Source organism: Ooceraea biroi, chromosome 14, assembly GCF_003672135.1.
Source record: "Ooceraea biroi isolate clonal line C1 chromosome 14, Obir_v5.4, whole genome shotgun sequence".
Taxonomy (NCBI): domain Eukaryota; kingdom Metazoa; phylum Arthropoda; class Insecta; order Hymenoptera; family Formicidae; genus Ooceraea; species Ooceraea biroi.
The window spans coordinates 5,104,118-5,119,901 of NC_039519.1; the positions used below are offsets into that span (position 1 = coordinate 5,104,118).

The 15,784-nt window shown below is 32.6% G+C and overlaps 1 protein-coding gene and 1 long non-coding RNA gene across 2 annotated transcripts; one reads left to right on the forward strand and one right to left on the reverse strand.

The window, feature by feature from the left end:
• Positions 1–4,698: 4,698 nt before the first annotated feature.
• On the reverse strand, positions 4,699–8,196 carry LOC113563387. The gene is made up of 5 exons (XM_026974967.1): positions 8,158–8,196; positions 6,675–6,883; positions 6,194–6,296; positions 5,503–5,679; positions 4,699–5,071 (listed from the first exon to the last, which is right to left on the reverse strand). Exons 2-5 carry the CDS (start codon positions 6,727–6,729, stop codon positions 5,044–5,046), a joined length of 363 nt encoding a protein of 120 aa, XP_026830768.1. The 5' UTR covers positions 6,730–6,883; positions 8,158–8,196; the 3' UTR covers positions 4,699–5,043.
• Positions 8,197–11,784: 3,588 nt separating this feature from the next.
• LOC113563385 lies at positions 11,785–15,210 on the forward strand. The gene is made up of 5 exons (XR_003407437.1): positions 11,785–11,887; positions 13,045–13,323; positions 13,786–13,882; positions 14,545–14,719; positions 15,028–15,210. It is a non-coding gene; the product is annotated as an uncharacterized LOC113563385 (long non-coding RNA).
• Positions 15,211–15,784: the final 574 nt, after the last annotated feature.

The following is a 15,784-nucleotide window of genomic DNA, read 5'->3' on the forward strand; positions in this document are numbered from 1 at the left end:
ATCACGACAATGCCAGACCACACACAAGTTTGGTCACTCGCTAGAAGCTTTTACAGCTTGGATGGGATGTGCTACCACACTCACCATACTCTCCTGATCTGGCACCATCCGATTACCATTTGTTCCGGTCTCTACAAAATTCTTTGAACAATGTAAACTTCGATTCAAATGAAGGCGTCAAAAATCACTTGCTTCAATTTTTTGTCAATAAGGAGAAGGACTTCTATGAGCGTGGAATCTTAAAGTTGCCAGAAAGATGGCGAAAGGTAGTGGAAGAAAATGGCCAATACATCACTGAATAAAATTTATTCTAAATATGAAAAAACCGCCTTTCATTTTTCCTTGAAAAAACGAAATAACTTTCCGAACAACCCAATATAATGAGAAATGTTCAAAAACATTGAAATTCATTTACTTTTTATATTCTGTTATAACTGAATTGTCAACAACGGCAATAATCGAGATAAGAAAATTAAGATAAAATACTAAAAAATCGCTTTGCTTTCTCTGAAATTCGAACGAGTAATCGCTTTGAGGTAGCAAGAAGAATTGATAATAGATTTACTCCGCACTCGCCTTGCTGCGAGAGGAGGAACGACTTGCTAATTCAGACGGAACGATCGCGGCGTCTCGGCAGGATTGACGTAAACGACAATCGGGAACGATCTCGACAGGTCCAGCGACCTATACGCAGACGTAACGTTATTCACGAGATAGCGAAAGGTTGGCGTCTAGAGCATTCACGGCTCCAGGCCGTATCTCGCGACTCTATAGGCGGCTATCTCAGATGCTTATCTCGGTGGACGCGTGGGTGTTTTCAATGACGTGACCGGTCACGTTGCCGAACGATCAGATAGTGAGCACGACGTCGCGACAGTTTCAGCACAGGACGCCTTATTGGCGAACTCTTGCCAGTCGGTCTCGCCTTTCTGGTTCGAAGGAATGAATATCAAAGCAAGGTACGAGGCTGCACCGAGTCTCACCGAGGTTCGATCGTCGCCCGAGACATCGCGCGCGTGCAAAACTACCATTCCAAGCTTTTACCTGCGCCGAACCTGCGCTCCTTGAGCTTCTTAACGCACAGTCGCGCGTGGCAAGCAAGTTCATGCCTTTGATTCGTGAAATAATAGCCGATGCGACACAATGAGACCTTATTCCTAGACCTCATACGTTTGCAGGATGAGGCGGACGTTCCCGCGCCACAAAGGGTGCCTGCTCGTTCGATTTTCGAGGGAGCAGGAGGAAGACGTCAGCGCGCAGGACGTCAACATTCGTTCCCTGGACGAATTTGCTGTAAGCACGGTTTATTGTAAACTATCAGGGCCCACCAGCTGCCCGTAATCCAGCCGGGGTCGCCGCCCACTCCTCGTCCGAGGTCTCTTCGCGGTGAAAAGAGGGGTCGTTATCGCGATCCTATCTGCGATCGACCGATGCGATATTTCTAACAGGCCCCTGGGTCCTAGTCCGTACCGTAGATCTCGACAGATAAGCTTCGAGGCGCTCGCGGGGCCCACCAGGGGGGCCGCTCCATTGTATCGCGTGTCTTGCGCACGTCCGATCAGCTCTCGCTATGAACGACCTGAGACCCCTCGCCACCTGGGTCACTGACGATTGCCTTCGACCAATTAGACAGTTTTGCAATAGGTATCGTGTTCTCTGTACTAATCGATCTTATCACATTCCTCAAGTACGTCCTTTCCCTCGCTGCATATAAAATTTCTGTCTGAAATGCGTGCTTTGCTATTAAGTACATGTCGATATTGGTGATAAAAATAAGAAATAATAATATCACGTTCTTCGAAGTCGGTGCTTATGTACCTTAACTTTATTCTCGTACTTTCGAACTACTCACACTTTTTAACATTCTCCACGCTCCTTTTAATCTGCGTAAGAACATTACGTTAAGTAATGCTATCTCGAACGAAGGGAGAAATATCTTCGTAATAAGAGATAATGGTAATTATTTAGATTAACGGAGCAACCTCAAATGACCTTGACCTTGACATATGTTGTCACGGTCACCCTCCTGAGTGACCTTCAAAAGGTTTTAGCCGTCGCTCATTGTTTATTAAAAAGTTATTAACAAAAGAAGTTTCGAAAATATAGTAGTTATTTTGAATATTGAAAGACATAAACGACGAATATGAACGAAGGAAGAAAAGTGATTTAACCTAACCTAATCTAATCTAACCTGATTATATTTTCCGAAACTGGAGCCCGGACACATATACGCTCGTTTTTCAGCCCGCTTCGCGGGAGGGCGGGGGGAGGGGGCTTCGCCCCTCCCCCCGCCAGATATCCGTGCCGTGTACCAGGTGATCAAAATCTGTACGGTGAAATCTGTAACATCGGCTCCGGCGGGGGGAGGGGCAACGCCCCTCCCCCCCGCCCTCCCGCGAAGCGGGCTGAAAACGAGCGTATGTGTCCGGGGCTCCAGTTTCGGAAAATATAACCTAACCCAAACCTATTTCTGATTTAAAGCTAACATTCCATCAAATATACTCTTTCGTAAACGTATATGATATCGTAAAATTATGCTCTATTCATTAAACTTTTTAACAAACAACGAGCGGCGGGTGAAACCTAGTGCGGGTTATTCGGGAAGGTGACTTTTGTAATATATGTCGAACTCAAGTCCTTGCTTCGCGCGGACAGGTGAAAATTCGTGCAAAATCATTAAACTTCTTTTGTTAATAACTTTTACTAAACAATGAGCGACGGCTAAAATCTTTTGAAGGTCACACAGGAGGGTGACCTCTATAATATATGTCAAGGTCAAAGTCATCCGAAGTTGCTCCGTTAAACTAAATAATTGCCGAAATAATATAAAATGATAATAGAAACATAATATAATATGCAACAAGAAAGGATATGAAGAAGAGAATGAACGGTAAAGAGAGCAACGTTCAATCTTACCAGACAAGGGTGTCTGATGTTTCTTTCAATCATTCTGCTCATCGCTGAACCCTTCGTTTCTCTCAACCCTGCGCTTTCGGCGTCGAATCCTGTGATTATGGGCGAACGCGGCGTCGGCAGAGAATATCCGTTTCACGTGCGTGATGAGAACGCGCAGTTCTCATCACCGAAATAATTAGGTATTAATTGTCGGACTACCGTAGGGGGCCTGTCTCGTGCGAGTCATTCCGCTTAATACGCGGCCGATTCCGGCCGCGGATTGACCTGCGCGGATCGAAGAGCTACAGGTGGATTGGACCGTGTTGCCATTAGGCCGCACGTTAATTACAGAGATCGCGTTCATTGCCGGCCGGCCGACTGGCATCACTCCTTTGACATCGCGCTAGAGGCCGCGTTTCATCTCGCCGAAATATTAATTTCCACCGGCCGGAGCGGCTGGTACTAGTGGCCCCCTCGAAAATCGGCCGTTTCTCCCTAACGAGAAACGGGATGACTGAACGGGTCAGGAAACGAGGTAATATGAGCAACGGGACGTAAATACCACCTTCTGAATTATTATCGCCCCTACGCGCGACTTCTAATCATCGGCTGTTATATACGGGATTCTTTTCGTACGCACTGCTCACGAAATGTCGATACGTTTTTGTGCTTTCTACCGATCTCGGTATAGCTGCCATCCTGATGAACAAAGTATCTCTTTTCCTCTGATTCGCGTAGGTCGACAAATATAGCTTTAATATAAGGTTATTTTTTGCTGTAATAGGTGTGAAATATTTTTATATCCCATTATTATGTATGTAAAAATGAAAACACTAAAAATACTAAAAATATCGTAACTGTATATTTTAATGCTTAAAGTACATAAAATGTGTAGAAAGACGAAGTACAAAATTTGCGACAAAGTAATTAAAAATTGTTATTAATGATATGTTGAAATTGTTGACGAATGTGTAACATTATAAGGATTAAACATGCCTTTGTAATATTAAACATAAAAAATGATGTATTCGTCTTCTTCATGAAATGTTCGTAGCATTTATAAAACAATATATGCATATTATTTTATATACAGGGTGTCCCGGGTTTTAACCGACAAACTGCGGGAGCATATTCTACTAGTGGAAATAAGAAAAAATTCTTATATCGAGTTTGCTTAGAAATGCTTTATTACAAAGTTATAAACCAATATTGAAAAGAAATATGAGATAAGTAACAACGGATTTTTTCACAAAAATAAAAATTATCTACGCAATGATTTAGTGACGCATTTCAAAATGTTGTCCTTGCACATCGATACAAGCTAGACCTCGACGTAGTACAGAATTTGTTACAGTACGACATTCCTGAAAATTTTGTTGCATCTCAGTAACTGAATTAGTAATTCGTTGCTTTAAATCTATCTGGTACTCTCCTGTTAGGAAATCTACGTTGATACTCTCGTACGGCAGCTCGTGCATTTCCGTCACAGAATCCGTACACGAAATCAATATCAGTGTATTCCTCATTTGAAAACACTTTTGGCATTCTGATAGTAATTGCTAGTTGACACGACGATTGAAATCTAACGGCTACTGTTGTGAAAGTAACAATCATACTGAATCGTTTCGACATAGTGAACATGAATACATGTGAACATCTTCGACCTTGCAAATTCTACACTATGTTCCGTTGTTACTTATCTCATATTTCTTTTCAATATTGGTTTATAACTTTGTAATAAAGCATTTCTAAGCAAACTCGATATAAGAATTTTTTCTTATTTCCACTAGTAGAATATGCCCCCGCAGTTTGTCGGTTAAAACCCGGACACCCTGTATATATCATGTTATATTATACGTAATATGTAATAATAATGCATCATAAAGTCATGTTTATAATATACGCTTATGAGTATAATATATTATATTATATTAACAGTCGTGGCCGAGTGCTTATATTATATTATATCATTATGCATGTCTGATTTTATTAAGAATTCTTTATCTTCTAAGTATGCTAAATATATATATGCAAACGCATTCATTTAGTAAGCAACTCGCTGTTGTCACAGCCATTATAAAAGGAAGAACTATTTCCACTAATACATATAAAATAAGGCTGGAGATTGCTATAATAATGTTATATTTGCTAATCAAGTGTACGTCTTCTGGGATGCCTGCAAAAATTATAAGACTAGCATTTATTAAACTTGCACATGAATACAAACTACACATAAACTTAAAGTTTTTAACGATATAATATTATTGGAATATTTAGTAATTTTCCATTGTAAGTAATAGAAGAATTATATTAATACAGTTTCATTAACGTACCTATTACATTATTAAAAATTGAAGACGAATTATGAAAATTTATTAAGAATTTATTTAAAAAACTAGAAATAAATTCTATTAAAACAAAATTTTATAGTAGAATAAAAGGACTTTTTCAGAAAGTTTCATAAAATATATCATGTAATATTAAAATATGTTTTGGAGAGAAAAACATATTATTTATATTATAATAATATTTCAAATATATTTCGAAATATATATTTCAAGTATATGCAATACATATCTTCCTAAATGTTTCGTTAAAATTACATACCATGTACTTTTATCTTGCTCGTCATTATTCTTCTTGGCATGCCTATTAGGTATCATATAGTCTATAGTATGTATCTCACGAACGGCTATGGCATCATCTAGGCTTGATTGTCGTCGTACTATTCGTCGACTATTCTTGCGGTGGTTTCCATTCTGGTAATGATGATACATGCCAAGCCTTACAAAAGAAAAACTGCTTTTATATGCAATGTCATATAGATACATACACAATTAAATACATAATGTTACAAAAATGACGAATCGTAATAACATAAATAATATTCAATAAAAGAAAAATTCAGAATAAAACGATTAAATTATGAGAAGTAATCGCGAAGAATCAGGCGTGCTATAATATTATATTTAAAACCTTTAAACTCTACAAAACCCTTTGAGAATGCGAAGTTATTGAAATTGCATGCTAATCGTGTATTCTAAAAATAATGTTTTTAAATATTAAGGATGCAGAACTTTGTTAGAATAAAATAGAAGTTGCCACATTATATTCGTGTCATATTATCATACATCAAAGCTCGATATTCTATACGTGCAAATCCATTTATAACCATCTATTTATAATCGTCTAAGATGATCATTATTTAATTACTATATGTATGCTATTATGAAAATTTATTTTTATTATTTATTATTTCTATTATTAATTTTTTATTTATAGTTCGACATTGACTTACAGAAATAGCGATAAGAAACACCCAGATACTGTGAATACAATTGCTCGAATAATCTTTGTATTTACGTCGGTGTATGATGGTAAGAAGAATATTAAACCTATTGCTGAAAAGATAATCTGATTTTAAACTAATTATATCCAGACTACATACACAATTATAATTAATTATAATTATTAATAATATATACAATTTTTCACTATTATATTGTAATCGTGTTATTTACAAAATAATCTTTTGTTTTAAATAAATTTAGTAGTAAAATGCACTGTCACTCAGTTAAAATTCTTAGCAGCTGATACTTCTTATAAACATATTTTGCTGTGTCTATTTGAATAAAATAAAAATAATTAATATGCGGGCTTGCTGAGAAATATAAAATAATTAACTAGTAATAGAACAAAATGTGACACACGTGCATTTCAATTATATATAAATAAATGTATAAAGAGTCAAAGAAGTGATTAATTACATTCCAGCTTACCAATATAAATTTCTAATATGGTGAACATTAACACATAGTTGATCGCTTTCGACATTGTGAACACTAATGTTGATATTTGCGCAAGATAGTTTTTAATTATTCTTCAAATGTCTATTGCTATGAAATTTTAAAATAACCTGATCGCCTTATCCGTTTTTATTTTGTTAGTCGTTGTTTAGTCGTCTTAGTATGCCGATACTATAATAAGCCTAAAAGTAACAATGTAAAAAGTTTAATATTAAGATCTCGTAATACACTGATACTCATTCGACCAACATTAAAACTTGATTCTGACACTTTATAAAAAAACTATCGAATAGTCTAACAAGTAGGAGATGACGTATGAACATATAAATAAACATAATTTGTTGTAAGTATATGCCGATAAGCGCGCCAACAAAAATTCTAACATGCTCATTTAGCTAGGGAAAAAAACATCTAAGAAATTTCTACGATAAATATGTAAAACTGAACATTTTATGTAGACTGAATTAAGAAAGTTTCCTAAAATTAAGGGGGGAGCCTGCTATAGAACGCTGAAAATAAGGTATATTTTACGAATTGTTTTTGGAGAAATTATACAGCGGATCATTATAAAACTTTGATGCATTTATTAGTACATGTTTAAAGATAAACAAATTATTTTTTTATTTGAATATATCGCCTGTAGAGGTCGTCTTGGAGAAATCTTAGTGCAGCCGCGTCGCCGGCATTGCAAATTGGTGAGCATTCTCCTGCCTCCGAATTTCGTCTAAACTGAAAAATTGAAATATGTTCTCGTTATTTATGAATTCCCATCGTCGATGAACCAAAGAGAGAAGAAAAAAGTTGAAAAGTGCCAAACTGGTGGAGCTTAGAACACAAAAGTACGATTTTTAGGCAAAGGTTTTGAACTTTTTCATGCAAAAATAATTGTTTAACTTAATGTTTTTATGAATATTAAAGATTCATCGACGATGGGAATTCATAAATAACGAGAAAATATTTCAATTTTTCAGTTTGGATGAAATTTGGAGGCGGGAGAATGCTCACCAATTTACAATGCCTCCAGGACGACCTCTACAGGCGATATATTCAAATCAAAAAATAATTTTTTGTATCTTTAAACATGTACTAATAAATGCATCAAAGTTTTATAATGATCCGCTGTACAGTTTCTCCAAAACAATTCGTAAAATTATACCTTGTTTTCAACGTTCTACAGCAGGCTCACCCCTTAACGCTGCGCTGCGAACGGCGAATGTAATAATGATACTCGTAATGCACGCGAAGAAAAAAGTTGAAAAGTGCCAAAATGGTGGAGCTTAGAACACAAAAGTACGATTTTTAGGCAAAGTTGTTGAACTTTTTGATGCAAAAGTAATTGTTTAACTTAATGTTTTTATGAATATTAAAGGTTCATCGACGATAGGAATTCATAAATAACGAGAAAATATTTCAATTTTTCAGTTTGGATGAAATTTGGAGGCGGGAGAATGCTCACCAATTTACAATGCCGGCTGCACTAAGATGCCTCCAGGACGACCTCTACAGGCGATATATTCAAATCAAAAAATAATTTTTTGTATCTTTAAACATGTACTAATAAATGCATCAAAGTTTTATAATGATCCGCTGTACAGTTTCTCCAAAACAATTCGTAAAATTATACCTTGTTTTCAACGTTCTAAAGCAGGCTCACCCCTTAACGCTGCGCTGCGAACGGCGAATGTAATGATGATACTCGTAATGCACGCGAAGAAAAAAGTTGAAAAGTGCCAAAATGGTGGAGCTTAGAACACAAAAGTAGGATTTTTAGGCAAAGGTTTTGAACTTTTTCATGCAAAAATAATTGTTTAACTTAATGTTTTTATGAATATTAAAGGTTCATCGACGATGGGAATTCATAAATAACGAGAAAATATTTCAATTTTTCAGTTTGGATGAAATTTGGAGGCAGGAGAATGCTCACCAATTTGCAATGCCTCCAGGACGACCTCTACAGGCGATATATTCCAATCAAAAAATAATTTTTTGTATCTTTAAACATGTACTAATAAATGTATCAAAGTTTTATAATGATCCGCTGTATAGTTTCTCCAAAAAAAATTCGTAAAATTATACCTTGTTTTCAACGTTCTAAAGCAGGCTCACCCCTTAACGCTGCGCTGCGAACGGCGAATGTAATGATGATACTCGTAATGCACGCGAAGAAAAAAGTTGAAAAGTGCCAAAATGGTGGAGCTTAGAACACAAAAGTACGATTTTTAGGCAAAGTTTTTGAACTTTTTGATGCAAAAGTACTTGTTTAACTTAATGTTTTTATGAATATTAAAGGTTCATCGACGATGGGAATTCATAAATAACGAGAAAATATTTCAATTTTTCAGTTTGGATGAAATTTGGAGGCAGGAGAATGCTCACCAATTTGCAATGCCTCCAGGACGACCTCTACAGGCGATATATTCAAATCAAAAAATAATTTTTTGTATCTTTAAACATGTACTAATAAATGCATCAAAGTTTTATAATGATCCGCTGTACAGTTTCGCCAAAAAAATTCGTAAAATTATACCTTGTTTTCAACGTTCTAAAGCAGGTTCCCCCCTTAATCAAACCTGCTCATAATACGATCACGACAACTAACGTATTAAAACGGTAACCATTTCTTCACCTTTCCAAATTTGAAACTAGTTGATGCCGTGACTTCTCTGAAACGACTGGACGATAGTAAGGATTTCGGTTATATGATGTACCCAAGATCCTTAGCATACTAGGGAAGGGAGGCTTCCTTGCTTGTGTTCTATTAGATACCAGTGGTAGCTTATAGTGTGACCTATTTTCTTATGTCCGTATTTACTAAATGTCAACGTAACATTCCTGTTATTATCTAAAGGCTATTTTCTTTCCTATTATTATATACATATATTTAACATCTTATACACATGACTGAAATGTAGATGTAAAATTTAAAAATAAAAGAATTATTAGGGGGAAGAAATAAAAATACTAAAACTACTAAAGTAACGATATGTTTAATGCATAAAGTACATGAACTGACTGGAAAAGTAATTCTACAATGTTAGTAATAATATCTCGAAGTTGTTAGCAAATATTTTACATTATAATGATCAAATATGTCTTTGTAATATTGAACATGACAATTATATGTCAAAATCATGAAATCATAGTATTGTGTAATGCAATTTATGCATACATGTGTATGTGTAACTTTATCATTGCAAGGTATATGTACCTATATATAAATATATATACATAACGTAATGTATTATGTCACATGAAATATGCAATAACATAACATAATAATGTAATATGTAACAATAATGCAATAATAATTATAACGTTTATAATATATACTTATTACTATATTATGTCAGTACATGTCAAATTTTATTAAAAGGTTTTATCGAAACACAAATATGCACACGCGCGCACGTATTGAGCAACTCACTGTCGTCATAGTCATTGTAAAGAATTGTTTCCACCAATATATGCAAAACAGCATTACAAATACATATCAATGCAATAATATTCGCGAATTAAATGTAATTTTTCCGGAAGCGTGTCTGAAAATGATTATAAAATTGATATATAGTAGCAGATAAATAAAAACTGTACACACAAACATAAAATTTTTAACGATAGAGTACCATTAAAATATGAATTAATTTGCCATTATAAGTAACATTAAAATTATATTAATATTGTTTTATTAACGTATTACATTATAAAAACTGAAGATGAATAATGAAATTTTATTAAGATCTAATGAAATTCATAAGAAAAAACTAAAACTAAATTTTACAATAGAACTAAATCGTTAAAACAAAAATTATTAATTTCTTATATATTGTTTTGTCGATGATAGGCAATGATTGTGTATATATATATCAAGGCATATTTTTTTATAAAATAAAATATAAAATTTCATGTATTAAATATATTTGGAATACATTACTAACGATATATAGTGTCATCATTCTTAAGCACCATTTGGTTAGCATTAAACCGAAGTAACGGAGTAATTAGTCAATCTACAAGGCCTCTCAGTATTTTGTTGAGCCATGGGTATGGCCTCTTGTATGGCTTGTTCCATGACTTGTTTAGTGTTGTATTGAATAATTCTGACAAAAGAAAAATCAATTTTACAATCGTAATATGGACACATATACACTTAAATTGTTGTACAGAAAAAGATATTTCTATACTTTGTGAATGTTTAGTTATCAAAGATGACTATTATATTATATTATATTAATTATTTACGTGTATACGTGTCATTATAAAAACTCAAGTTTACTTACAAATTGACATCGACTTACATTGTCAGAATTGAGCCAAACCCAGCTAATAATATCATAATTACCACAACAGCTATTTCACCTGTCGTGAGTTTAGTGCCTGGTAACCCACATAATAATCCGGATACTGCAAAAATAATCGTGATTTTAAACTAATTATACGTATCCAGAATAAGTATATAAAACTTTTTACTACCACATTCTAGTTGTATTTAACAGAAAAGTTTTACTCGTTAATTATGTTAAAATTTCTAATTTGTTATTAGGAATTAACGTAGTAGTAAAAATGCATTCAAATACGCTAAATTAAAATTCTTAGTAGCCGATACTTTTTATGTGGATATATTTTGGCTGTGTCTATTTAAATGAAATAAGAATTATCAAATGTTTATTAATCGCTAAAAATATAAAACAATTAATAATAAAATGAATCACACGTGTATTTGAAATATATATAAATAAGTATATAGAAACTATACACTTAAAATATATGTAAATAAATATATAAAGTGCGACTAATTATAACAATATGTAATTAATAATTCCATCTTACCAACACACATAGTTATAAAAATGCCTATTATTGCAACCACCATAAATCTCGGCATTTTGAATTTTCTATTGTTTATATATGCGAAAGAGTTTATTTAATGCTTCTCCAAATTACTGTCGTATTGAAATCTCAAAATTACAAGACCGTCGAAACCATGCTGTGTCTCCTTTGTACGACCGATATCAAAATAATAATAGTGTGCTAAGGATCTTGTGTACACCATATAAGCGAAATGCTTATTATTGTTCAGTCGTTTAGATAGAGAAGTCACAGTACCAACTAGTTTCAGATTTGGGACGGAGGAATTTGGAAGGAAATAGTTTGAATACGAATAATTGTCGTGATCTTGTTATTATAAGGTTTGGTTAACTATTCTGTTTAGTTACAATCGAGTCAAAACATAAAATGTGCGATTTACCTATTTATTTTAGAAACTACTTAGATATCTTTTCTTTCAAGCTAAATAGGCATGTTGGAATTTTTGTTGACGCGGTTATCGCCGCGTTCATACGTCTTAAAACATGTCAAAATATATTTTAAATGTTTCGATCCTGTTTCGGATCCTTTTCAGTGATTGATTAAGGGGGGAGCCTGCTTTAGAACGTTGAAAATAAGGCATAATTTTACGAATTTTTTTGCAGAAACTGTACAGCGGATCATTATAAAACTTTGATGCATTTATTAGTACGTGTTTAAAGATAAAAAACATTATTTTTTTAGTTGAATATATCGCCTGTAGAGGTCGTCCTGGAGGCATTGTAAATTGGTGAGCATTCTCCTGCCTCCAAATTTCATCCAAACTGAAAAATTGAAATATTTTCTCGTTATTTATGAATTCCCATCGTCGATGAACCTTTAATATTCATAAAAACATTAAGTTAAACAATTATTTTTGCATGAAAAAGTTCAAAAACTTTGCCTAAAAATCGTACTTTTGTGTTCTAAGCTCCACCATTTTGGCACTTTTCAACTTTTTTCTTCTCTCTTTGGTTCATCGACGATGGGAATTCATAAATAACGAGAACATATTTCAATTTTTCAGTTTAGACGAAAGTCGGAGGCAGGAGAATGCTCACCAATTTGCAATGCCTCCATGACGACCTCTACAGGCGATATATTCAAATCAAAAAATAATTTTTTTTATCTTTAAACATGTACTAATAAATGCATCAAAGTTTTATAATGATCCACTGTATAGTTTCTCCAAAAACAATTCGTAAAATATACCACATCATTTACCACCATTTTCACGGTCACTATACGCTGGAGAGAATTCAAAATTGGATTAAGACATTTGATATCTATTTTCACACAAAATAAGTCATAAGTATACACAGATAAGAAATCAACCAGAGTTGCAATTTGTCTATTTAGTTTGAAAACTAGGACAGAACCTTTAATTAATAATTTTTAGGTATTTTTTATTTCAGTATTTATGTCATTTTTATACGTACATCTCGTTGGCACATGTCCAATTTGTTCAATTATTCGAAATATTCTTGTTGTAATGTTTCAGAATTTGAGGCCAGCCGAACAAATACCGATCCAAATCTAATAAGAAAAACTTTATACTTTTAAACTTGTTGTTATATAGTACCACGATACTAACAAGCCAAAACAAACTAAAGATTAAACAAGAAAAAAAGAGAAAGTAATCTTTATATTTTTTGAGATATTAAAGCAGCATTAATTTGGAGGATCGTCAAATAATATCTTGTGCAAATATCAATATTATTCACAATGTTTAGCAAGTATCTAGTAATGTTAACAGTTAACCTCTTTGCAGTAATTATTGGTAAGATCGTGCAATAATATTAGTTATTATATATTATTATAATTAATCATTTGTTTCACTATTTTATCACTATTGGTTTAGATATATTTCAAATGCATGTTATATTTTATTGCATTACTAATCAATTGTTTTATATTATTTAGCAATTATATATATTAGCAATTAACCTTTATATTCAATTATGCATAGTTTATTTAAATTCAACTTTTATATTCAACTATTCTTACTTTATTTAAATGGGCTCAGGGAAAATATATTTATAAGTAACAATTGCTAAGAATTTTCATTCAATGACAATGCGTTTTTGCCACGAAATTTATACGTAATAATAAAAACTTAACTTTTAACACATTTTAACATTAATACAGTTTTGTATGAAACACAATTGGTATGTGATGATGGCAGATTTTATATATTCGTGTTCTGGATGTAGTTAGTTGAACATCATGATTATTCTTCCAGGAGGACTTATAATAATAGTATCACCAATTTCAGATTTAATAAAGATTATTCTGTCATATCTGATACTAGGAATTGGACTAGCCCTAGATATATTTTTGTAAGTCGATATCGATTTGTAAATAAACATAAATTTTCATGACACACATACACATAGTACGTAAATAACGAAGTAATGATCATATTAAACAATTACATTGTCATCCACAAAGTATAAAAATATTAATGCAAATAGAAATTTTATTTATTTTTAATGAGAAAACTTGTCTTTGTCTTGGGAATAATTTCAGTATTTAATTCAATACTTTCCTTTTAAATAATATTCAATTTCAACAACATTTTTAGCAATTTCTTATAGGTATATGATTATTAACCGATTGACACAAATAGCGCGGCGAGCTTAGTTATATGATAATTTGAAAACTATGAACTTGAATTTTATTTGAGATAGTTATATAGTTATATAGATAGTAAAGTAGATATAGTCTCAATGTTCAAGAATGTTCGTTTTTTCAGACTAGTGTGCAATTTTAAATGATTCCGCATTTTCACAGAAGTTTGTAAGGTGTAAATATAACCGCTATAAATAATGCACTCGATTCTACATAATTATTTTACACGATATATAATTTGACTATTTTGTTCTTCATTTCTCTTTGATTGAATGTTATTGCAGATCTATCTTTTCTGTACAATAATGTACTTAAGTGTGTATGTGTCGATGGTAGGTTTGCACGTAAAAATGTTTTTTTATTTTATAAGAATACATACATACTATAGTCAACATTATCAACAAACGGCGCCAGAGGCCCCGGCCGAAGAAAATTCCATGGATGCGTTTATTCCAAACAACCGCCGTAGACCACGTAATGGGAATGCTGCACATCCGATTGAGGCTCAAGCATGGGGTGTTCAAGGATAATGATATTATATATTAGTAATATATTTCATATATATTTTATGAAATTGTATAAAAAATGTTGCCTTGATACACATCATTAGCTAATATTGCCAAAACAATATGTATGAGAAATACGCAATATTTTATACGGATAAATTTTCATGATTTGTTTTCCATTTTTAATAATGTAATATGAAATCGTATGAGTATAATCCTAATGTTACTTATCATGGCAAATTTAATTAAATATTCTAATAGTACTGTATCGTACTGTAAAGCTTTTATGTATGGATATAGTTTTTACTTATGTACTAGCATATAACAGTTTTATAATTTTGTTTCAGATGCGCTTCCGAAAGAATTGAATTTAACATCCAAGTATTGTTGTATTATTGTTACATATCTCTCATGTTATTTTATACTTATCGATGGAGATGATCCTTCGCTTTACAGTGACTTTGACAGCAGTGAGTTGTTAGTGCGCGCGTGACATAATACGCGTATACATATTTATACCATATTTAAAAGATTCAAAATTTTTACAAAATCGAACATGCATAATGATATAATGTAATAATAAGTATATGTTATAAACGTTATGATATAACGTATGCATTATTATTACATATTACGTATAATATAACAATATATATATAAATGTATTTTAAGCACAATAACAAAATTATATATTGATATACATACATTATTTTATATTTACATACATTATATATATTTGTATATGCATACACTGTTTTACAAATGCTATGTACGTTTCATGAACAAGACAGATACATAATTTTTTATCTTCAAAATTAAAAGAGTATGTTTGATAATTACAATGTTAAATACTTGTTAACAATTGTAACGCAGTATTAATAACATTTTGTAATTACTTTAAAACTTGCGAATTATGTATTTCACCTTCGTGTCACACATTTTATGTACTTTAAGCATTGAAATATACAATTAGTAGTATTTTTAGTATTCTTAGTAGTATTTTCCCTATAATAATATCTTTTCTATTTTTGAATGTTACATATATATTTCAGATAGGTATGTGTGTGTGTACGGTGTTAAATGTATAATAATAAGAAAAAAAGA